This window comes from Danio rerio, chromosome 17 (genome assembly GCF_052040795.2).
Source record: "Danio rerio strain M-AB ecotype USA chromosome 17, GRCz13ab, whole genome shotgun sequence".
In the NCBI taxonomy this organism is placed as follows: Eukaryota; Metazoa; Chordata; class Actinopteri; order Cypriniformes; family Danionidae; genus Danio; species Danio rerio.
The window spans coordinates 33,480,470-33,507,210 of NC_141037.1; the positions used below are offsets into that span (position 1 = coordinate 33,480,470).

Sequence of the window (26,741 nt, forward strand, 5' to 3'; positions counted from 1 at the left end):
CATAACATTAAATTATTAATCCCATTGCAAAATGGACTCAATTGTGCAATCAGTAGCATGCTAAAATCACCAAGAAATCTCCGCAGCACTGCATAGATGATAAGTGAACATGCTCTTGACACGAACTAGTTCAGAAAGCGAACATTCATGTGTTTAGATGCTGCTGCTCATCTGTGCTGAACACTGTGCTGCTCTCAGCACTAATGAGCAGACCAGTTCTTCACTAGCAAACAGAGCAAAGGAAATACAAGACAAGAGGAACTCTGATTGTCTGATTGCCAAAAATCTCATTTCCTGCCCTGAGCTGGCAGTGCGGCTGGCGAGGAGGTGCTGATTGTGATGTCTGCGGTTGGCATAGTAGACTGGATGAGCGGCAGCTTCTCAAGGCTGCAACTACACTGAGGCCATCAGTCACTTGAACGTCTCAGCCTTGCATTTCCAAATCAAACTGACCTGTCTGTGTGAAACCACCTGAATCCAGACTCAGGGAACATTAAATTAATGAATGAATTAATTTAAAAACTAGCCAACCAAGGTACATTGGAAATAGTTGTCTTCAGTCTATATATGTGCAAAATGTAAAATATATTTTACGCTGGGTATATTTAATTACACGTTTTAGATGTGATTATCCCTAGAGGACAGTATCTAAATTTCTGCAAATCTGAAATACACTACTTTTAAAAACTAAATGTTTTATTAAATGATTCCATCTTGTTCACATCAACGAGAAGGCAGCGCTTGTCATACAAATCTGCAGGGCCGGAGTGGGACTCCTTTTCAGCCCTGGAGTTCCAACCCTTAGATCGGCCCACCTCAGTTCACGACTGACTATATTAAAATAACGTCATTTCCAATTCAGTTTCTAATTACACTATCATGTCTTTTTCAAGAAAACAGTTGCTTTAGAACTTCAAATGTTCAACAACCCTAACGGTATTATATGTCTTAACACTAAAAATGAAAAATAAATAAAATTACTTATCATAACGCAACGTGCTGACCTCTGGACCACAATGGTGCTGTTATGTTAGTGCACGTTATCCGTCCGTTATTCGTACATTGTTCTTAGTTTATCGTTGTTTACGAGGCTTGGACGAAGCGGACAGGTAAGAAGGTCACGTGACATACATTTCGCAACACATAGGACTACTCTGCTGTCTAGTACACTAGGTTAGGGGCGAGCGCCACTCCTTGTACTTTTTGGATATATAGATAGAGTAGATAGTTAGGACTCGGAAGATCTTCGTGTGTTAATTATACTGTTTTTCACATAGTTAGTTAGCTAGATGCTTCTGGGGAGTTAGATTTAGTTTGGGTTTTGTTCTTTTCATTTCTTTAGCGCTGCCCGCGTCCCTTCTGCCAGCTCTCTTGTTTTTCCCGTCTTTATTTGTCTCAGTGTTGTATATATTGTAAAAAGTATATTTTTGCCTTACTTACTTTTTCTTTATTTTTGATTAATTCGTTGTTGTTGTTCACTTTGGGATTGTAAATAAAAACACATTTTTTGGCATTACTTTGGTTGTCTTTCCACTCATTCACTGTTTATATAAATATATTTTAATTAAATAAATGTCAAACCCCACAACCCTAGACTAACATCAGGGGTTTGTAACAGTTTGGAATAAAAAATAAATATTGCCCTGTTATCAGCAAGACTCTTTTCACCACAGTATTACTTTTTATTTATGGCTTAATCTTTTTCTCTCCCCTTTTTAGATTTCTGATCAAGTTATGTCAGATTTATTAATGTAGGGAATCATCTGATTTTCATTGAGCAGGTGTTATATTTATTAATATTAATTATTCAAAGTCTTTTTTTTCAAGGTGCCGCTGTTTGGGGTCGAATGATAGTTACATCATCTTTAACCTGCAGACTGCATTTTGCTCACGGGGCTGCGAGAAAATAATTCAAAAGAGCGGAGATGTGGCAAAATAATGAATAAAAAGAGTGAGCCTATGGTTTAATAAATAAATAAATGAAAAAAAGTGCGACTGCTGAGAGTGCAAGAAGCTAGGGACACTGGCCCTCGCGGCCAAAAAACGGACCGGCCCACCGGGACTTCTCCCGGTCCTCCCGATTAGCCAATCCGGGCCTGCAAATCAGTGACTAGTGAACCTCTGACCGAAACCCAACCAATAGTGTTTTCAAAAGCAAACATATGAGAACATTGGACTGCAATCATATAGTTTTAACTATATTTTATCTCTTTTGTGGATTCATGCTTCAACAGAATTGAACTTGAACACTCTACATTGCAATATAACACTCTACAATGTAAGCCCCTGAGCAAACTGACCATGACAAGAAAGTTGCCCATATGGAATTAGATAGGTTAGGCAAACACATAAACAATCACAAATATTGACACTGTTATGTTGTTTTGTTTGTATTTATTCAGTTTTTTGCAAATAACTGAAAAGAAATAATCCTTAATTTGTTGAAAAATATGTCCCTGGGAATAACATTAGTGTGAAATAAAAAAACAAAACTAAAAACTTAATATTTTCTTCATTAAAGGTGTTGTTTGTAATTTTTTTTATCCACTAAAGCGTAAAAATACCAAATTATGTTTGCAGATGTTAAAGAAACATGCTAAGTGAACATTCTTGTTTTTCTGAAAAACTACGTTACAGTTAGAAATTCCACTTTGAAAATGTCCATTACGTGCCGGAAACACGTCTTTGTTTGGTTGTTCTGAATCGTCCACTGCCTGTTATTTAATTATATTTCAGCACCCCATGTTGCCTTGATGGAAAGTTGCGTTTTTCATTCAGTCAGTCAGAAAGGCTCTCAAAGTATGTGCCCATGACTGAAATGCAACCTCTGGTGAACAGTAACTGAACCTGCGTCTCATTGCGGAGGCTGAGTTCCACATGAGGGGATTATTAATTAGCAAATAATATAAATATTACAAACGTAAACATTAGATGAATAGGTTACATTGTAACCTCGTGTGCTAACAACGCGCTAGGTGACGAGATTTGCAGTGATAAGCAATTTGGCTGTTTGCACCAGACGAAATCACGATAGAAATTTAAATACAACCATTCAGAAGCACTGAATATGCACTCACTCAAGAAATGGTAAGAATTATTATCTAATTAATACACAAACCTCTTTAATATTATTAAAGGTAAATGCTGAATCACTGATATGGGTTGGTTTTGAGTCACAGCTCTGTTTATAAACGGTTTATTTTAGTTTTAAGATCTGCTGCTGCTTTCAGTAGTATAGCAATAAATGTCACATAAAATGCCATTCAAACTCACATTGTTCATTGATCATTGTCAATTTTTCCTGTTGTTCAGCTCCAAGAAATAGAAGCCGTTTCTAAAATATAAGTTTCAGGTGTTGGTAATGACAAAAACTAATTTTAATATGGAAAATATTGCTTCTATCATTTGCAGTTGCTTTTATTTAGAGCACGATTTAAATGAGCCTTAAAGCCTTTAGGTTTGATAGTCAGGCTTGCTCCTGTGGGTCCTTAATCTGGCAACCTACGCTTGCATTTGTTTTGATCCGGGAATGCAATAGCTAGTTCAACTACTGTGTGTCAAACTTACATACTGCACCTTTAACTTTCACAAATGTAATAAATATTGACCTTTGTTCTATTCACATGTATGCAATTTTGTTATGTTTTCAATACTAAATGAATTGTGTGAATCAGATGTGTCTGGGCTCAAGTTTATTATAGCTCATGTTTTTAAATGTTTAAAAAGGCCAGTAAAAATGAACATATGTACGTTAGTTTAATCTTTGCAAAACCTTTATCTAAAGCTAGAATCAATGAACATTTATTTAGATATTTAACACATTAAATGTAAGCATAAGGGTTTTGTTTACACTAACCAAAAAAAATAAAAAATAAAAAAATAAAAAATCGTCACCTTAGAATTATAAGGTTCTATCTGACATTTTTGTTAAAATTGAGTTATTGACATTCTTATTATTTGACAAATTATTTACATTATGGGATGTATTTTATAGGTTGTTTACATTTTAAGATTTTTTTTTAAAACAACAACTGTTACACACATACTGTTTGCTATGGAATGCAAAAACCTTAAAGCTCAATATCTCAAAATCATTCAGAACGCAGATAAAACCTTATAATTCCAAGGTAACGAAATAGCATTACTTCTGCTGTTCTATAGGTGCTAATTATTGAGAGTTTATTTGGATTTAATTCAGCCTGTCTACTGTTTTTTCTTTTTATTAGGATGTGACATGTAACATTATTTCACAAAGCTAAACTTGAATAATTTAGTTTTGACTTGTTATGTTGTAACTATACTAACCAATGTAATATTTAAAAATAATTTTGTTGACATGCTTGCAAGGTTTAAAAAAACTTTATTTACTAATAATTTTCATTTAATTTTACTTTGTTAACCCAAATATTATATATGATTAGTTTAGTGATTAATTTTCCCAAACCCCTTCTCTAATCTGCAGTAACTGCTCTGATGGTCTGTTGTGATTGGTCTACTTTGTGCAGCATATCACCATTTCTGATTTACCCTATATGTGAAACAGCTTGGGATCCATTTGGAGAACAACTCGTTTTATTTAGGTTGACACTTTTTAGAGACAATGATTTTTTTTTAATTTAAAACTCTGCAGTTTTTTTTTATTCACACACAGCTGTATTACACACCCCAGCAGGCACAGGACATCAACATGACGTCATATTGACATTGTACCCCAACGTCGTGGAGACGTTAAATTTTGTTTGGAAATAAGAATCCAACATCAGGCCGACATCAATGTCAAATGTCCTACCTAAAATCAACCTAATATTAACGTCTACTCATGTTACACCTTGACGTTGTGTGGACATTACCACTATGACATCTATCAGACGTTGGATTTTAGTCCCTTTCCAACACAACCTAAAATCAACCAAGTATCAACTTAATTTAACATCGTTATTAGACCTTAAAATAATTGTCCTTAGATGCTGGCTAGACATTGAATTTTGATCACCTGATGTCACAACCTAAATCTAACCTAATTTTAACACTCTTTGAATATCACACTAACTGTACAAAAAAAAAAAAAAAAAAAAAAAACTACTAACACTTCCCTTCTTAGACTTTACAGACCTGAAACTTGCCTTTAGTACTTATTCATTGTTGCTCTTAGTTGTGTAAATTGCTTCCTTGTCCTCATTTGTAAGTCGCTTTGGATAAAAGCGTCTGCTAAATGACTAAATGTAAATGTAAATGTAAAATGTTCTGTGCCTGCTGGGACTGCATGAAAGTTAATTAAAATGAACAATAATACACTGAAAAAAATGCTCAATGATGATTCCTTGAATTTGCTAAACTTTTTTTAAGTTAAGAGGTTGTAAACAATTAATTTATGCTGAATTAAAAACAAACAAATGTTGAAAATACTAAATTTAATTTTAAATTAACACATAAAATGTTTGCAACATACATTTACTTTTTCAGTGTAGAGACAATTAGAAAAAAAATCATTCTAAATCAGAATCAGCCAATTTGCTTGCAAAAAAATCTGCAATCGCAATCAGATATATATATATATATATATATATATATATATATATATATATATATATATATATATATATATATATATATATATATATAAGATTGATACATTGGTAAAGCAGTCACTTGAGTAAAGCTCTCAGAAATGATCCATCTGATCTTTCGCACCAGCCTCTGCACACTTGGATAAAAACCTTAAGGCCTCCTTCTGAAATAAATTGCGATCTTGACTCGTACTGGAACATATTATTTGACATTGTTGTGTCCATGATTGAGCCTTTCTTTTAATACAGCCTCTCATTGACTGAACCTATTACAGTTTGTCCCTGCGGTAAAGTGCTTAAACATAATATTTGTGCTATCTGACACTGTCATTGACTGAAGTTCAGAGCTGAACCTTTGTGTACAGTACCTGTATAAAGGATAATGTTAAGTCTTACTGTGATTAAATATTTAGCTCCCTTTGAGTGTGACCATATGTGTGTGTGTGTGTGTGTGTGTGTGTGTGTGTGTGTGTGTGTGTGTGTGTGTGTGTGTTATGTTTCTGAATTACAGAAATGCAGTGAAGCAAATAATTGAGCAAGAACCCAGGCCACTTATATATGATGTTAACAACTGCGAGTTATTTTAACATCCACCTTTTCCTACCCACGGCGGTTTATTAAAATTCTATTTGAAATTAAGTTTTAGTGAACCCACTGAAACATAATGTAAAAAGATTGTTCATGCAAAAATTACAATTCATTTACTTTTCCTCATGTAGTTCCTAATCAATATGACTAGCTTTGCTTAAAACGTAAGGAGATGTTTTGCAAAATTTACAGTCTGCTGTTTGAAAATACCATCATGGGGAGTTTTTGTGTTTCCTTTAAGAAACTTTAAAATTATTTCCCTGTTTAGACAAAGTGTTAATGTGATTTTACAAAACATATTGACTTGATGATATATTATATTTATATGTTATATAATATATTATGTTATGTCATATTATATTATATTATATTATATTATATTATATTATATTATATTATATTATATTATATTATATTGTTATAATAGTCATACTGTCTTGGGAAACTAGCATAACAACTCTTACTTGTTGTTACCTGCATTACTCCCCAACTGGTTTATATACTGTATATATACCAGTTGGGGAGTAATGCAGGTATCCAATCTAGATCTGACACATACTCCAATCTGGAATCTTGGGGTCGTCACAACATTCTTTTATTTATTTATTTATTTATTTATTTATTTATTTATTTATTTATTTATTTATTTATTTTAACATAACAGAATAAAAACAAGAAAATATAATATAATAGAACAGAACAGAATAAAATAGGGTAGAAAAAAAGCAGAACATGTTAGACTAGAATAGAATAGAATAGAATAGAATAGAATAGAATAGAATAGAATAGAATAGAATAGAATAGAATAGAATATGTGCAATATAATGAATAACTGGTAATATACATTTTTCATCAAGATTTTTCACTGCTTTTCCTCTAGTAGATGTTTGTCAAAATAAATTGGTTACAATTGCTTGGAATATGAAACAGCAGATAAACAGCATTTGTTGTTGTTCAAGCCCATCTGGGACCACAGAAAATATTTTTTAGGATTGATAACCTTGAGGCATCATGTCCGTTCTGAGCCAGGTTTGCAGATCCTGCTATTGTTCGCTGTTCATTGTTCACTAGCCACCCATATGTTTTCCAGCCTTCTGTTAGTCGCGTATGCAATGTATCTGCTCACGTTTGTCCCATGATTAATTGCTGAGTGTAGTTTAGCTCATCCTGGAGCGGGAAACGCTGCTGCTTATTTCTTTTTCACCCTCCGAGTGTCTGCCGAGAATCGCTGAGCTTTCACAACTTCTGTAAATAGACAAACCAAACACCGCAGCTGCTAAATATATCATGCCAGAGAAGTTTTTTCTGATCATTTGTGAAAATCCAGGCCAGACTTGAAAATGAGATGCAGATCACTTTGTCTCCACGGGTCCTAGTCTGGTTTTTGTTGAGTTTGATATGCATGTAGTGGGAGAAGTCTTTGGTTTAGGGTTTGTTTGTGCGGATATGTGATAAAGCTGTATTGGATTTTCAAAGGCTGTTATGAACTGAACGATTAATGTCTGTGTTCTGCTGTAACAGTCGTTAATGAAACAAAATGTAAAATATTTTATTTTTTTGGGATAGTTAACTTCTAGATTTTAATTTGTTGTTACATGTACATTAAAGATGTTACTAGCTGGAAATGTGGTCTTTGGTTATTCATAAAATGAAAGTCAAGTATTGGCACTTTAAATATATATGCTATTTGATAATACATTGCAGCCTTACGAAGCGAAACAAACACACTGTGCAAAAATCTGGAAATGCTTTTTGATATTAATATCCTTAATCCACATTCTTGGCAAACAATACTGAAAGTGGTCATACGTAACCAACGACATTGCTGTTATTAGCAATCTAACTATTATTTATTGTTAAATTATTGTAGTGGGTTTAGTATCTTTAATTTGATTGTGAATCTGTTATGAACGTTTGTTGCTGTTTTCTTTTTAAATAAGTTATACATTTTTTATTGTAAAAAAGGTTGTTTTTAAATGTTATGCTTTGTAATTTTGTGGCTGTTTAAAGTGTCAGTTCAGACACCAGCTAAGTTGCCATGCCATTTTAAAAGTCTCTATTTGGCATTGTTATCAAAAAAAAAAAAAACTAATGATACCAAACTTTTATTGTAAACAATGTTCAGATTCTTTGCACAGATTGATTGTTTAGCTATATAGAGACCTCAATGTATCATTAGGAGTCGTATGTATTAATCTGTTTTGTTGACACTTGCTGACACAGGGTAAAATAATAGAATTGGGTTTGGGCCTTTCCGATTGGCCCTTGAAACAGAGTGTGAAGGGGAATGGCTTAAAATTTTACCCCTAAGACATATGACAGCACTACAACACCTGCACACGTCATCATATATCATAGTGATCTTTTACTTCATATAAGATCGATTATCGCGACTGCTGTAGTTGTTCCCGTTGAATTATTTTTGGTATTTATTTTTTTTTAAATCACTGAAAGCAGTGATATCATGTTATCACAATGATATAATGTGGCAACAAGCTTATTACTGTACTGTGTATTTACACCTTGGCCATATTCATCTAAACACATGGAAACAACATTATACAAGACACTGTAAAAAGCTCATTCCCAGCCACTAGACTTTTCTGACAAAGTATTTGAGTGTCATTGCATCATCTGATGTGAAAGTATGTTGTGGGACTACTATACAAGAGTTATCATTATGGATTATACATAACAAAACTAATGTTTTTTAATCATTTACTGAAGGGCTAAAGGGCAAAATTGGGGTTGGGCCTTAAAGTGGCTGTTGCCATTGGCTAAATTATATGAATCAAGGACCACAGTTTTAGCTACTAACAAAAACAACACAGACTCATTGTGAATACGCACCCTGTCTACATTTCTGGAGAGCACAAATTATATAGCAAGATGTACACCTGGGTGCATCTCGTCTTTTAAACAAATGATATAAGGTGGTTTCTGCATTGCTTCTATTCATTTTTGCGCTATCAGCTGGATAGCTTTACAACTGTTACCAGTTTCCCCAGTGGTTTGCTGCGTACGTCGGTAGACTTGAAACGCAGAAAGGAGTTGACTGCAATAACGGGGCAAGTAATGGTTTCAGAAAGCAGATAAAACAAAAGGCAAAAATAAAATAAACAAGTAAATAACAGGGTGAGAATGTGGTAAGATAACACGAGGGCTTTTCTTTTTCTGGATTGCTTTTGAAATGCTGTCGGTTGGGTTTAGGGAAGGTGATGAGCGGGTCAATTGGTGCTTTTGAAAACCCTTTTGGTTGAGTTTAGGGAAGAGGTTGGGTGGGGGGATAGGTCATTCAGTTAGTCTGTTGACAGCAGCCTCTAGTGGATTTACACAAGAAGAGCAAAGAGAAATTTTATATCTGAATAAGCGCACACAGTGGCCTCTGGTGGATTCATAAAAACAAAACTGCAAAAAAAAAAAATGCAAAAAAAAAAAAAACATACCTCCTGGGATGTATTTTGCACTCTTTAGAACTGTAAACAGAGCTACATATCCATAATTAGACTGGTTTGATTAAAAAATAAATAAATAAAATAACTTGTACTGTAGAAAATTTAACCTAAATCACATATATTCACTTTGACGATGAGTATTTTACTAGCAACATTTTCATTTTTGTGTGAACTATTCTTTTAATAGATTAACAGGCATGTAACTGTCTGGTGCTGGAGCTTTTGTTTGCAGGTAATTATTAAAATCAGAAAACTCTACATTGGTTTAGAGTGGTGTCAGGAGTACAATTTAAACAAGGACATTGATCAAAATGTTTTTCATTGAGTGCAGATAAAGGATAAAATGACAGCTTGACTGTCGAATATAAAGCACTCTTTAGTGAAAACCAAACAGTATAAGCATGTAGATAAACAGAATTGACTTCTGTCCTGCAATTTGGTTGGAGAGCTCTCTGTTTTTGCGCAAATCTTTTATAAATGGATGTAATTGATGTGTCAAACAACATTGATTTCCAATGTGCTCATTTGTAGGGCAGGGAAGTGAAAAAAAGGAATGGGCTCAGTCGAGAGTGAGCTGTACTGATAGCCAGTGTGTGATTGGTGTGCCTATGTTTGTTCTTTACACTGATGAGTCAGACGCTGCTTTGTGAATGATTTCATTTAGATCAGATTAAAGCTGCCTCTGATGGTTAATCTGAGAGTTGAGCCTCTGCAATCATCAGGAATCATCTGATTGTCATGGGATTATGACTTTAGAGGGAGGACTAGGTCAGACGGCTGTGCGAGGACAGTCAAACGCACACACTGTGAGACTGAGCTAAACAGCTTAGTCATGATGTTAGAGGTCAGGGACGAGGTGCTTTACGCTTAAAACATTTGCTAAGGCTGGCAAAACTCGAATGCATGAACTTTTTCCTCTGTGTTTACGTGATAAAAATGCAGGATTCTAAATGATAAATGATGCAGCGATATTGTGTATACTATTGTCTTTTAAAACAACAGCTATTGCACCACCTAATGTAGTTTGAGCCTTTTTTAGGCCATAATGAAGTTTCGTTTTTTAAATATGTGGTTTATTTATAAGGATTGCATCTGTATTAAAATGTTTGTCGATGATTTTGAAGATAGGACATTGGGTTAATCAACAGCCATTCAGTTCCTCAGAGCACCCTTCTGACAGACTCTTATTCTGGAGACTGATGCGTGTCTCTAATTCAATGTGAAATATAATTACTTTTGGGTACATCTATATTTAGTTTCAATTATCTGTTATTTGCTCAGGCGCAAACAAATCTGACTGCAATGTAGATATTTACAGCTTTATACTACTTTCTTTTAGAATTAATTTTTATAGGGTTATTGTTGGTGAAATCATGAATGTGGTAGATACAGGCTGCTCTATATAGATTGATGTTTTATGCCATGAACGTTGTAATCTTGAGCTGTAAGATCCTGTTTTGTCATAACTAATATAATATAACTATTTTGTTATTATTTTATTATTTGAATGGTATCAAAACAACTGATTATGATTCCAAAAATTAAAGAGCCCCTGTTATGCATTAAAAAAGGTCATATTTTGGTTTTGAAGGTCTCCAACAACAGTCTGATATGCATGCATGGTTAAAAAACACTGTCATTGTCTTATAATTTGAATTTATTTTGACCTAATTATCCCAGTGACTCTCATATGATTCGTACAGCGATTAATTTAATCCCAACCCCCTCCTTTGCACAATGTTGCGATTGATCAATTGCATGAGACTGAGAGAATCGCCCACCATGGCTTATCAACAATTTTGAAGTAGTCAGAGTGCAGAGTGTATGTGTGAGCCCAATGCAGGAGTGCATTAAAGCAATGCAGTTAACCACCAGCATATTGCTGGTGTATATTGCACGTGTGTAGAAACAGCTAACGATGGCCATAGTATTGGCAAATGGCAGTGGATCGTGAGCTCATAAACGCATTTGAATCTGTAAACGAAATGGGGCGCGTTGCGTTTTCAATGTTGTTTTAGACGCGATATGAGAATATAGAGTTAACCAGATACAGTACAAGCTGTTTGGAGCGGTTACAAGTAACAAAACACAATTAAATATATAATTTGCAAGCTAGAGAAAACAAGGAGGCAACCATTTTAATCGCACTTAAGTAACTTACACTTGTGAAATGGAGGAAGGAACCGATCCATGAACTGTGTTCTGTAAAGCTCTGACAAAGTCCCATACATCAATATAGTCTTTTCTGATCCTTCCTTTAACAAATGGTCAACAAATCCCCTGTTGTAAGCGTGTGGATTGATTTAAAAAAAATACGGGACCACAGCACAAGGCTGGGCATGCAATGCTGAGGTATTTTTTGCAAAAACCACTGGCTCTTCACAGCCTCATCTTTGGGTAGGGAAAATAACACTAACTTTCCCCTCACACTTCAGAGCACAGCATCTTCGCGACATGATTCAACTAGGATCTACCATAGTGTTTGGGGGCGGGGGGTTAAATTTTCCTGCGTCTGTGCGTGCAACAAATAGGTGGGGCTTGAGTTCCATATCGATATCACGTCGACACGGGTTCGTTCCCCCGTGATTCATTTGAACCACTCTGAGTCGACTGTTTTATAGATGAATCAATATTTTTAAACACGGCGCGCTTTCAAATTTAAGCCTTAGCTGGATATTTCAGTTCACTTTGAGCTTTGTTACACACTGCATGGAAGGTCATTTTCAAAAACTCGTAATAGGGGCTTTTTGATAAAATTATTATATTTTGATGAAATTCTAAAAGCATTTTAAAATGCTCATTTGTAATATTGCTAATAAAGTTAGCCAGCATGACAGGGAAAATAATTTTGAAAAGCAAAGGGAGTCAATGATTTGATTCATGTCGATTTAATTTGACTAATTTATATCCCTATTTTGTTCCTAATACGATTTTGTAGTTAATTAACTCAAATTATTTTTTCTTTTCTCTTTTAGTGTGGAACTAGATTTTAAACTTCAAGAGGACAAACTTCAGCCCTTAATGAAGAGACTGTGTCCATTAGAAGAGCCGTTGTACCCCTCTCTGCCTTACACACATGAGGTGTTCACCTCCACACCCAAGCGCAAGTCCAAGACTGAGTCCAAGAAACACGCTCGGTGGAAACTCTGGTTTCTCTAAACCGTGGATTCAGCATCCAGAAACCATCAGGCAACCAAAACAAGCAAATTCTACTGGAATTCTGCTTCACTCAATGGATAAACATGGAAAAATGCTCCCTTTTAGCCAGCGTTTTGGAACATGTGCCACTGGATCCACCGAGCGACTGGAATTTATTAAGGAATAACAGTTGTTTTCTAATCATGACCCTCTGATAAACCCTCTGAGTTTGGGAACTGCTGAATTCACCCGATCTCATGTTTTCCAAAAGGATTCACAATGATCCTTAGGTTTAGACACGTTAGCAAGGTAAGAGATGCTTGTTGATGCAGTGTGTTTGTGTGTCTGTGCTTCCAATGTTTAACTCCTTTTCACATTTATCCTGTTTTACTTTAGGGACCCTGCAGAGGCGTCAAGAAACTTCAAAGCTTAATGCTATTTTGCCACAAAACTACTTTGGAGCCGTACATCAAAGACATCTAATCAGCAAAGCACAAACTTTTGAGAATTATAAATTAGATTATATAGCTGAAATTTTACTTCTTCCTTTCTCTCTTTTTCTTTCTTTCTCTTTCTTTCTAAACTTTCACTTCTTTAATTTTAAATGAAAATGATCAGTCTATGAGAGAACAAATTCAATTAAACATTTTGAGTAAATGCAGAATCAGTTGACTGCATGCACTAGTAATCATTGGTTTTGTAGAGATATTTTTTCTTGGAAAATGTTGTGGATGCACAATTAGTATGTCAGAACTTGTTAGGCTGTGAATGTGTGAGTGCAAATGGGTTTACACAGTTGGTGTTCTAAAAAAGGATTCATAATGTATGAAAACACAAACTGATTTTTCTTTCAGTTTTTGCAGATTTCTTCAGCAGAGATATTGGGATATTAACATTTCTTTGATAAGAAAAACATTCACAGAAATAAATATGAGAATATGACACCGTATTCACAGCATAAACATGAACCCTAGGTCACTTTTTCAGTAGATGTGTTTTTAAAGATGCGTGATAATGTGACTGAATTGGCTGGAGATTACTTCTAGACAATATATACCATGATGGAAAAAGTATGAGAACACCTTTAATCTGTTTAGATGAACCTTGTTTCGTGTTATTTGGTGCAAAGTGCACAACTTCAGAACACAACACAGCAGATATAGGCTCTGGCCTATAACACACACCACTCTGTTCAAGCTGACATGTCATTTGTTCAATTAAATTTTAATATAATGGCGGTCAATCACTGAAATCTTGTGCTTGTTTACCCACCTGAAGCAAAGTTATGAAACAATCACAACACAAACTGGTGAGTATAATCATGCAGGTAACACATAGAGGGCTATGTATATACAAACTTAGCATTTATTTAGCTTTAAACTATATTTGTATTAGATATTCCAAATCAGACTCATGAAAAATATCTGCCTTTGGTGGCATTTTTGCAAAATAAATAAATAAACAATCGGTTCTTGTATGAATTTTCAATGTGAAATGACTAATGAGTGGCGCTATGAGTTTTCTACTTTTTGTTGGTTTATGCATGTGCTCTAAGTTGTCGAGTCAGGAACCAAATGATGGATGAGTGTTGGTAAAATATAATGAGTTGTACTTAAAGTAGCATCAAATATAGTACACTAAACCTTACACTACAACTATCCAACAGCATTGAAGGATTCACAAAACTCAAAACCTAAGCCTTCTGCATCTTTAATGAATCTTTATGTACATACAGAAATGCAGTTACTGATTCAAAAAGGGTTTGAAATTAACACCTGGCAATTGCTGGAGAATATTGACCGTGGTGGGTAATGCATATTTACACTCCAGCCAGTTTGGCCGTAAATGATGTTCTAGCACTTATGTGTAATCACTTTCAGTGCCTTCCCTAAAGGGAGCTTCAAACATTTGCAAAGCAAAGTCTAAAGAGGGTAGGCAAATTGATAGGAGTGACACATCTTTCAACGTAATAACATAGAAGAAGATCCATCAGGTTTTTTTTATTATTATACTGGCTCTCACTGAGATAGATTTACTGACAAAACTGATTGTGAGGGCATTGTAATTTTATTATCATGAAATTATATGCTGGGGTACTATAATTGTACTCATGACGCAATATTTTGAGGCACTTCACACCCTCGTTTTTCTTTTAGTTAATGCAGGTTGGAAGGAGTGTGAAGCTCAGGTGTAAAGGAAAAAATTAAAAACCACTACAGTTTTTTTTTTCTAATCAGATCTGTATTTCGGAAATATTTGAACAGAATATCATACTCTTTTAATTGTTTTTGTGCAATCTAGAAACTATTCTTTAAATTGCATCATCGAATCCCTGTGAACCCAGAAATGCAACACAAGCTCATTCTGAATACGTAACCCTGTATACATTTCTAGGGAGCGCCAAATATGTCCAAGGAGGGGTTTTTTTTCTTTTTTTGCAGTTTTTGTTTTCACAAATCCACCAGAGGCTGCTGTATAAGCTATTTTAGATCTCAAATTTCTCCTGCAAGTCCTATTAACGCCCGCTGTTCTCACGTAAATCCACCACAGGCTGCTGTCGACTGACTGACTGACTGACTAATCGACTGACCCACCCTCCTCCTTCCCTAAACCCAACCGATAGTGTTTTAAAAACCAACAATTGACCCGCCGACCCACTTCCTTTAACCCAACCGATGGTGTTTTAAAAAGCACCAATTGAACATACCGCCAAGTAGCGCTTGTTTTAAAGACGAAATGCAGCCATACTTGCCTACCTCTGGATACATAATTTGCAATCTCCAGAAATGTATAGGGGAACATTTTCAGAATGGGCCTATGTTGCAGAATGTTGTGTCTGTTTATATTTTTTTATGCAGGTGCAGCATTAACACTGAGTTCAACTCAATTGGTTTGTAGCTCTGATTCAATTGTGTGATTTCCTCACGTGGACCGACAATATTATATTATTTGTTAGAAAATAATCTGACCAACCGATTGCCAATTGTAGTTTAATCACCTCTCCATTGCCCCTGTATACTGTACAACACAACAACAAAGCTTAAATTTATCCAGATTCATCAAAAAGAGTCGTATAAGTCAACATTAGGCTCCAAATCAAACCTAAAATTTCAGTTTATGTACGGCCTTATCCACTCATGCATTTGCCCTTTGTGTGCAACTAGCTGTTTTGGAGGACTTGAATGAGTTAAGCCAGGCTCACACTCTGCGATTTTACACTTCCTGACAAAAGTCTTGTCGTCGATCCCAGTTTTGTAAGAGCAACAAATAATAACTTCTAGTTCATCATTTGGAAAAGTGGCAGGAGGTACATTTTTTCCTGTTGAACTATTGTGTCAGACCCTGCTGTACTAATTAAATGATTAAATTAAAGGCATGATCAAACTTTATTTTGGTAAAAAAAGCGTAATCTAGAGGCTTTTGGCTTTCATACAAGCCACTTTTGATACCAAATGATCAACTTTCTAGTTATATAACTTTCTAGTCAGTTATTATTTGTAGTTCCTAAAAGGTGAAACGTAGGCTAAGACTTTTGTCAGGTAGTGTATACAGAATAACCCTTCAAGATTGTAGCTTGTCAGACTGTACAAACATGATCCCCAAATAAGATATAAATTGTAACAATTTCAGACTGAACGACAACCAAGCCACACCGTGACCAAACAGAGACAAATGCAAGACTCATCTAGAGTTTGACATCATCAATCCATGACACGTTCATTAACACACATTCGGAAATGATACCTTACAGCTAACATAGACTTTGTTTGTAAGCTTTAAAATGATGCCTCCAAAGGCAGGAATACATCAAGGCTGGTTTCAACCCAAATCCTGCTTCACTCCCTCCCTCTGGAAATACCTTTTTTTCTGATCGATTTTCAAAGACATAGACAAAAAGCATAGATGTGTCATTCACCGCTATTGGAATCCCTCAACTCTGTGCACTCTTTTCTGACAGCTTTTGTTGTTCAGTTAAAAAAATAGGCATCTCCAGAGTGTAAATATATATTTTGGACCAATGTTTTCCCCTTTTGATGGCATTTCTAGTAAGAAGTTAGTATTGTGGTAAGCATATATTCACTTGGTTTTCACAAAACTCTTTTCGTTTTGTGGTTTATGGTTAAATAGTTATGCTGTTTCAAAAATCTGTCTGAAAGTTTCATTAAAAAAGACACCTAGGCAACAAGTCAGCTGCCTAATGCTGCGTTCACACCAGATGCAGTGCTCGTGGATAAATCACGCTATTCGCGCGTGAACATTTAGAGTTTTCTTGCTTCATTCGCGCATAAAACTCACTTCATAACGTACACGGATTCACATCATGGACGGGGATCCTGTCTGCTCCATGATTCTAACTTCGTTGCTAAATGGCTAACATGGATTTTATTAAGAGAGTAGCTGTGTTTATGTGCTTTTATGAAGGCTGAAAAACAGCGTTGATACGTTTGGAGCCGTGTCTGAGTCCACTAAATCCATTCAGAGGTGCACCAGCTCTGTGAGTTAATAAACACCTACAGAAACTATACCTGGGTGATGGAGGCTTTCAGCGGAGCTTCTGACTGAGCCAAGCCCAGTTTGATGAACCGTTGTTGGTGTTGGCAGAAGGCTTTTCCCCTGGGACACCAACAACTGGCGCTACATCATAATCAAGTCACGACAAGACAAAGTGTGAAAATATGATTTCAATGGCCACTAATCAGCTGTCAGTGAATGTCAAACCAATGATCAAAGTTCATTAAATTAAGATTAGAATTATAAGAATCTTTTAGAATTCACAAAGTTTGTCTCACAACCAAATCATAGCAGAAATCCAGGTGTGATCGGGGCTTTAGTAACATTATAATGATACAAAGTTCTAGCAATTACTGATTTGGATTGACAAACTTCTCTTGCTTTGGCTAAAAGGGTTGTCCCTTTGGCCTTCATCTATTATCAGGTCAATTTTTTGGTGGCTCAATGGTTTGCTCTGTCGCCTTACAGCAAGAAGGTCACTGGTTCAAGCCTCGGCAAGGCCAGTTGTCATTTCTGTGTGGAGTTTGCATGTTCTCCCTGTGTTCCCGTGGGTTTACTCCACGTGCTCTGGTTTCCCCCACAGTAAAAAGACATACGCTATAAATGAATTGCATAAACTAAATTGGTCGTAATGTAGGTTGCGGCTGAAAGGGCACCTGCTGCATAAAACATATGCTGGAATCAACATAGGCTCATTCTGAAAATGTAGCCCTTTATACTGCACATTTCAGGAGATTGTGAATTCTGTATCCAGAATTCCGTCTTTATAATAAACGCTACGGGGGGGTATGGCGCCTTTCCTTTTTGCTTACCAGCTGACTGCTTACCTCCGTATGGACGTTTTTACCGCTGTTACCAGTTTGTCCAGTAGCTCACTATCTACGTTAAGGCGCAGAGAGAAGTTGACCACAATGACGGGGTTCAAGTCTGGCAAAAAACTGTTCCAGGAAGTGGGCAAGACAAAAACAGAAGCCAAAAAAATAACATAAACAAGTAAATGACTGGGTGAGAATGTGGTAATATCTGAAAATGTAGTAAAAATCAGGCGAGGGCTTTTCTTTTAGTTGGATTAATTTTTAAAACTGCGAGTTGGGTTTAGAGAAATGGGTGGGCTGGTCAATCGGTGCTATTGATAACACTGTTGGTTGGGTTTAGGGAAAGAGGAGCGTAGGTCAGTTGATCGGTTATTCAGTGAGTCAGTCAGTCAGTCTACAGCTGCCTCTGGTGAATGTAAGTGAGAACAGCAGGCGCGAGAAAAATTTGAGATCTCAAAAAGCAGTGGCCTCTGGTTCACAAAACAAAAACTCCTGACACGAATTTTGCAATGTTCATGAATGTATTTAGTGGTATGTTTTCAGAATGAGCCTGGGTTGGCTGGAATAGTTGGCGGTCCATTCCGCTGTAGCAAACTCTGAAATAGAAACTAAGCCAAAGGAAAATGAACATATAATGAACATAACATCTAAGCTATGACTTCAATATTAAAGTCATTTAGGATAATTTTGTTTTAACTTGAAGTCTTGACTTATCTTTAACAAAACATTTTGTAGCCAAATTGCCAGGTGAGTTAACAAGTTAATTTCAAACCCTTTATAGAAATAATAAAATGTACTATACGCTAAAGTATAATTAGGTGATAACATGGTATTGTGAAAGGAACTGTGCAGAAGTTATAAGTTAAGACTATATTAATTAATATTTTGCTCTGTAATCATTATTAGCGTGAAAAGAAAAAAAAGGATTCTCATATTAATTTCTGCCAAATGTACATTGTGTATAGGTATATTGTCTGTGTTTTGCAAAAATGTTGGAGGCCCATTTTTCCAATGAGTCTGAATGGAGATTAATTCACGAGTCTAATGTCTTGTCATTACCATGCCAAACACTGTATTTACAGTAGCTGTAGCCCAAGATCCTTCATAATTGCAGGTTGTTTTCATAACTGTAGGTTATGTATTTGAAAGTAACGATAAGTTAAGAAAAAAACAAACAAACATCTTCAGTCACAACATCTTCTTGTTTAATTGGAGCACAGTACCTGCATAACATATTCCTGTAGCATAACACAGATGCATTATTATACCTTGAGAAAGTGCAATTGATTTATATTGTGCAATATTACATTTGATACAATTTCTACTCACAGTGCATTTACAATAAAGAAACCAATGTGAAATATTGTGCCTCGGCTGTCCTGTTCCCAATGCCGTACCTTCGAGTAAGACCAAAGGAGCGCGGGCTGCTTTGGGATTCTTGCAAAGTGGATTGCGGTGGTGATACTCAATTCATGAAGATGATTGAATAGTGCTTTGAACAGGACTCAGCTGGAGGATGAGATGGTTGCAACGTTTCTCTCTAAAATTGATTGGCTTCAGCTTTGGCGCACACTCCACAGGCGAGCTCTGTGATTGGACGGCCTCCAGCTGAACACCTGCTGCCAAGAGACCGTCAGTCACTTTGACTCAAGGGCTTGAAATATTTCCTCTAACTCTTTCTGCAAACATAACTAACGTAAACAGAGCAAATGCAATTCTACTGACCCATTGGAGGGATGCGGCCGCAAATGAATCTCTCCAGACTTATTTTATGATCAAACAGCCTCATTTGAATTTTGATAACAGTTAGCGCATGGATGTTGTGTGACCAAAATGATGCTTTCTGCCCATGAAATCTTTCTGAACAGATTTGTAAAGGAGTCTTGCTAAGAAGCGTTTTGATAACAATTTTGTTTGGGAAACAGCTTTCAATATTAACTATTAACCAGCAGAATATTATTAGAATATTGGCTATTTATTAGTACTGATTAAAGCCTTATCCCCCATTACCAAATTTAGATTCCATAATCCCATCACATACCTTAATTTAACAGTTTTACCTATTAAAATGCAACAAGCTGGATGTTTGAGGCAAAAGCTGTAGTTAGTATTTATAGTGTGAATTTGTCCCAAAACTATACTGTGACTGATGTTTTAAAACAGAAACATGCAACTTAAAAATTAGGTCCAGTTACTTTCATAGTCTTGGAATGAATGTTCTTTATTATTAAATTAAGGCAAACAGACACTTCCTAAAATTTTTATTTTCTTCACCCATCCTCACAAAAACTATAACACTAAGGCTGTGGATTGTGATGGGGCAGAGAACTATTTTACCAGTGAACTGATAACAGGATCTCATTTCAAAGAGGTTTGTGCTGGGGATAAATCTTATACAGCATATGGGCCAGCTGTAATCTTCCCAATAGCTGCTCATGCTTTGAGCGCCTCGCGTGTCTGACAAAATCCATATTTTGCCACTGGCCTTTATGAAGAAAGATTTAGCGGTGAAACCTTTCCCTGCTTTGCTCCCATGACCTCAAATTAATAACTGTAGTCTGCCGAATAACTGTAAACCACAGAATGACAATATTTCATTGTGAAATAAACCAGGGCTTTTCAAGCTAATTAGGATCTTAAAAAAATAGTTTAAACAAACATTTAAATAAATGTTTTACCTTTTAAACATTTTCCGTATTAACAAATGATTGTGGTAACAACTCACTTAATGTCTTTAGTTAGAGAATTAGTATACACTATTTAATATCTGACAATGCTTTATTTTGTAATGTAATGTGTATTTACATAGCGCAAAGAAGTGTATGGCCAAACATCCAAAGCGCTTGACAATCATGAGAGAGGGTCTCTCCACACCACCACCAGTGTGCAGCATCCACTTGCATGATGCAACGACAGCCACAGGACAACGGCGCCAGTGTGCTCACCACACACCAGCTATTGGTGTAGTGGAGAGACAGTGATAGAGACAATTCAGTGGATGGGGATGATTGGCTTTATGTGAAGTGCCATGGGATTTTAATGACCACAGTCAGGATCTCAGTTTAACATTTAGTCCGAAAGACAGTGATCACTGACCGTATAGTCTCTACTTTACTGTACTGGGGCATTAGGACTCAGATTGAGTGCCTCCTGCTGGCCTCACTAACCCCACTTCCAAAAGCAACCTATAGTTTTCCCATGTGAACCCTGCTTAGCTTCAGTGAGTAACCGGTCTTAGGCTGCAGGGTGGCATGGCTGTGGCTTTTGATAAAACCCAAACGCACATTGTACCAACCATAAGTAACGTTCGAGGTTACAGAAGTAACCCTTCGTTCCCCGAGGAGGGGAACGGAAGTGCCATGAATGGGAGGATTCGGATCAGAAGCCGCTTATCTGGAGAGTATTGAACGGGCCAATGAATGAAATTAATTGGCAGCGTAAGCTTGCGCAGGTGTGCGACATCTGCAATTATCTCAGCATATAAGCACACCTGAAGCCAGCAGACGCCATCCTTTTAAGCTGAAGAGACTTTCAAACAGCTAAGGGACAGTCATTATGGCGACGGAATATGGCACTTCCGTTCCCCTCCTCGGGGAACGAAGGGTTACTTCTGTAACCTCGAACGTTCCCCTTCGGTTGGGGAACTTCAGTGCCATGAATGGGAGAATATGGAAAGCGCCATAATGACTGCACCTTACCAACACCCCCGATGAGGAGATAGTCAAGCAAGCGTGACGCACCCACATCATGGGGGGCGCGGTCCTCCAACGTGTCCCTGGCCCTAATTTATCCTACTTCAACAGAAGTTTTACGGATTTAGATATATTTTTTGGGAAATCGTGAGCATCTAGATAATTCTAGGAAATACGACAGTACGTTGGGAAGCGTGCAATCCCGATAGGGAGGACGCTGCGGAGGCCATCCGTTACCCAAGGGGGGGGGAGATGGCAGAATTTACCTATGGACTAGCCCTAAAAAGGGGGAGTACGCATAGCAAAGAGTGGTTAGCGGAGAGGGAAGACACGGGTCCGCCCAGGGGGGGGACTTAACCGTGGCGGAATAAGCATATGGGATCGCCTAGTGGGGATCACGCATAGCAGGCACCTATACCCAAAACGCGGGCTGACCAGCGGGCAGACCTACAACATAGTGGGCCAGCAAGTGACTCCTCCGCTGAGTCAGTGCTGGGGGCCACGGAGGAATCTGCAGGGCTCACCTGACGGGGAACTTTACTGACAGATAAAAAAGGCGCACGTACCTCCGTGTTAGGGAGAATGGCGCAGCAAGCGTGTTTCAACACCCTACCGAGTTGTCTCCTCAATCACCAAAGGGTTACCTAATACCCTTGAGGAAACCGGCTCCACTCGCAGATTGTAAAACCTTGCAAATGTGTTGGGTGTCGCCCAGCCCGCAGCTCTACAGATGTCTGTTAGAGAGGCGCCGCGTGCACGCGCCCAAGAGGATGCAACGCTCCGAGTGGAGTGTGCACGTACTCCCGGGGGACACGGCTGACCTCGACTCGAATAAGCGAGTGAAATGGCATCCACAATCCAGTGGGATAATCTTTGTTTCGATACGGCACTTCCCTGCTGCCGACCGCCATAACAGACAAAGAGCTGCTCAGATGATCTAAAATTCTGAGTACGGTCAACATAAATGCGCAGAGCGCGAACTGGACAAAGTAAAGAAAGGGCTGGGTCTGCCTCCTCCGGGGGCAGCGCTTGCAGGTTCACTACCTGATCTCTAAAGGGGGTGGTAGGAACCTTGGGCACATAACCGGGGCGGGGTCTCAGGATAACGTGAGAGTAATCCGGCCCGAATTCCAGGCACGAGTCACTGACCAAAAATGCCTCCAGGTCCCCGACCCTCTTGATGGAGGCCAACGCAACCAGCAGAGCTGTCTTCAGGGACAGAAGGCGCGCCTCGTGGAGGGGGCTCTAGCCTGAGTGATGGTATTAACCACCGCAGTCGGTAGGTTACCTAAGTCTTCCTCGCGTCTAGGGACCACACGTGGAGGTTCCAAAGATCGGGGCGAGGGTGCCAGATGGTGCCCTGTCCCTGAGAGAGTAGGTCCTCTCTCAAAGGGATCCGCCAGGGGAGGGCCGTCGCGAGGAGTGAGAGCTCTGATATCCAGGTCCGGTTGGGCCAAAGGGGCGCAACTAGCAGAACCTGTTCCTCGTCCTCCCTGACCTTGCACAGAAACTGCGCGAGCAGGCTCACTGGGGGAAACGCATACTTGCGCATGCCCCGAGGCCAGCTGTGGGCCAGTGCATCCGTGCCGAGAGAGCCCTCGGTCAGGGAAAAAAAACAACTGGCAGTGAGCGTTCTCGGGGGAAGCAAACAGATCGATCTGGGCCTCCCCGAATCGCGCCCATATCAGCTGAACAGACTCGGGGTGGAGTCTCCATTCTCCAGGGCGTAACAGCTGTCGTGAGAGCGCATCGGCTGCACGATTGAGCGTGCCTGGGACGTGAATGGCGCGCAGCGATTTCAGCCGCGGGTGACTCCAGAGGAGCAGACGGCGGGCGAGCTGAGACATGCGGCGAGAGCGCATACCCCCCATGCGGTTGATATACGCCGCCGCCGCCGTACTGTCCGTCCTGACCAGCACGTGTTGCCGCTCCAGCACCGGTAAAAAGCGGTGGAGAGCGAGGAACACTGCCAACAGCTCTAGGCGATTGATATGCCAATGCAGCTGGGCACCCTTCCAGAGGCCCGCAGCCGCATGCCCGCGACACACGGCCCCCCAACCCGTGTTGGAAGCGTCTGTTGAAACAACAACATGGCTGGACGCCTGTCCTAGAGGCACACCGGCCTGTAGGAACGAGGGGTCGTTCCAAGGGCTGAGGGCGCGGCGACACAGCGCAGTAACCGAGACCCGGTGTGTGCCCGCGTGCCATGCGCGTCTGGGGACCCGATCGTGAAGCCAGTGCTGAAGTGGTCTCATATGGAGCAACCCGAGCAGCGTGACGGCGGCTGCGGATGCCATATGCCCCAGGAGCCTCTGAAAGAACTTCAGTGGGACCACTAGTTTGCTGTCGAGCTCCCTCAGACAGTTCAGCAACAGGCGAGCGCGTTCCTCGGAGAGGTGCGCTACCATGGTGATCGAGTCCAGCTCCATCCCGAGAAAAGAAATCCTCTGCACGGGGGCGAGTTTGCTCTTTTCTCGGTTGACCTGAAGCCCCAGTAGGCGGACATGCCGAAGCACCTCGTCCCTGTGCATAATCAATTGCTCCCGCGAGTGGGCTAAAATCAGCCAGTCGTCGAGATAACCGAGCATGCGAATGCCCGCGAGCCGAAGGGGCGCTAGGGCAACCTATGCGAGTTTGGTGAAGACCCGCGGAGACAGAGAGAGCCCGAAGGGGAGGACCTTGTACTGCCACGCTCGACCCTCGAACGCAAACCGCAGAAATTGGCGGTGGCGTGGAAGAATGGAGACATGGAAATACGCGTCCTTCAGGTCTATGGCTGCAAACCAATCCCGAGGACGAACGCATTGGAGAATGCGCCTCTGCGTGAGCATTCTGAACGGCAGCTTGTGCAGACAGCGGTTCAAAACGCGCAGATCTAGGATTGGCCGTGACCCACCGCTCTTTTTGGGTACGATGAAGTATGGGCTGTAAAACCCACTCTCCATCTCGGCTGGAGGAACCGGCTCGATTGCACCCTTCGCCAGGAGGGCAGCAATCTCCTCTCGCAAGACAGGGGCGGACAGGGGGTTGACCCTGGAGAAATACACGCCCGTAAACTTGGGGGGCCGTTTCGCGAACTGAATCGCGTAACCGAGTCTGATTGTGCGTATGAGCCACCGCGAGGGGCTGGCCCGCGCTAACCAGGCAGGCAGAGCCCTCGCTAATGGAGTCATCGCTACAATCGCTGACGTACCAGCGGTGGGGCAGCGCGGAGTGGGTGTGCTGATCCGGGAAGCACGAGGGTCCCGCGGAAAAGCTGGAGGAGAGCGATTCGCTCTGGCTCCGCACCCTGACTCCGGAGAGGGGGCTGGAGGGCTGAGGGAAGGGAGACCGTCCCCCCAGCGCTCGTGAGCCACTGGCGAAGCACGTAGAGTCTGCGAGCCGGAAGGCAGCGCGTCCCGGACTGGCAGAACTCGTGCAGTCACATCCGGGGAAGGGAAAAAGTGCTCTTTTACTGATGTTTTGGTGGCACTGAAAAGTACCGTTGTTATCGGGGCCCCGCCCTCCAGCGGGGAAAGAGCAAGTTTCCTCTTCTCCGGATGGCCTGTCTCAGGGACGCTTCGCGGTCCGTTTACCGGACTTAACGGCGCCCTGGGCAGGAGGGGCTGCCTGCTTTCGAGGTGAACGCCGCGCCCGCTTGGCCGGAGGCGCAGGCGGGGGCGGGGCAGCACTCGTTGGCGGGCGCCCTCGGCGAGGAACAGCGGAGGTGGATGGCTCGGCGGGCGGAGCGGGCTTACGGCCACGCCGATAGATGACATTGCCCATCGCATCCGACTGCTCTTTCACCGCCTTGAATTCCTGGGTGAATTCACCGACGGTGTCGCCGAACAGGCCAGCCTGGGATATGGGCGAGTCAAGAAAGCGAACTTTGTCAACGTCGCGCATATCGGCCAGGTTTAGCCAGAGGTGGCGTTCCTGAACCACAAGTGTGGACATCGTCCTCACCAGCGCACACGCGGCGGACTTAGTAGTCCGAAGAGCATAGTCGGTCGCGGGAGGAAGACAACCTACAGGCTTTGGACGGGAGGCGGGGCAAACCCCGCCACGTAGAGGCGCCGCGCGGACAAAGATTGACCGCGATAGCGCGCTCCACTGACGGGATCGCCTCATACCCCCTGGCAGCTCCGCCGTCAAGGGCGGTGAGGGCGGAGGCACTCGCAGCACGGGCAGAGAAAGGTGCCCTCCAGGACTGCGTGAGCCTACTGTGCACTTCCGGGAAGAAGGGGACGAGAGGCTTCGAAGGCTTCGCCTTCTGGTCCTCTACGTAGCACCCATCTAGTCGGTCCGGCCGCGGAGCTGGGGGATAAACCATCTCCAACCCCACGGCCGAAGCAGCCCGGGAAAGCACGGCTAACATGTCCGCTTCAGGATCCGATTTGACAGCGCTCACCTGCCCGGAGGGGGCGAGCGGGTCCGGATCTTCGTCGGACAGTGAAAGCCCACCCTCCGATGCCGCGGAGGACATCTGATCTCCGGTGTCAGCGAGTGTGAGAGCTACCATCTGGTTAGACGGATCACTCTCACCACCCGAAGCTTGGATGGAGCGCCGTGAGGAGCGAGAGGTCCGCGAGCCCGTGGGCGGCGGATTAGCTCCCGCTGAAACCCTCAGATCTGCCCGAGCGCCCGCTGCTTTTTTAGAACAGGAGGCAACTGGGGTGGCTCGCTCTCTTGCGAAAGTTAGCCGCGATCTTAGCTGTGCAACGGTCATGGCATCGCAATGACGACATGAACCGCCCGCGAGCACCGCATTAACATGCTGGACCCCCAAACATGCAATGCAGTGATCGTGTCCATCATCCGGAGACAGGAAACCCCCGCATCCAGAAACGCACAGTCGGAGCGCCATCCTGAAAAGGACGTGCTGCACGACTGTGTTGCTCTTTTAGGAAAGTTGCAACTATACGCACCGCTCTGGAGGACCGGACCCAAAGAACCGCAGGCAAGGGAGTAACCCAGCTCGACCGTCTGCCACCG

At 40.6% G+C, this 26,741-nt stretch overlaps 2 protein-coding genes across 5 annotated transcripts in view; both read left to right on the forward strand.

Annotated features, from left to right (window-relative positions):
- The window catches only part of insyn2ab (inhibitory synaptic factor 2Ab), a 207,493-nt gene extending 191,299 nt beyond the window's left edge, over positions 1–16,194 (forward strand). For all 4 annotated transcript variants that reach the window (XM_087290738.1, XM_087290739.1, XM_087290736.1 and 1 more), the window contains 2 exons: positions 12,586–13,057; positions 13,145–16,194. In XM_087290738.1, coding sequence (XP_087146864.1) covers positions 12,586–12,769 — 184 coding nt within the window. In that variant the 3' untranslated portion in view covers positions 12,770–13,057; positions 13,145–16,194. The remainder of the gene's footprint in view (positions 1–12,585; positions 13,058–13,144) is intronic.
- The window catches only part of LOC147839992 (uncharacterized), a 782,854-nt gene that overhangs the window by 721,787 nt on the left and 34,326 nt on the right, over positions 1–26,741 (forward strand). The gene's annotated exons all lie outside the window — the stretch shown is intronic.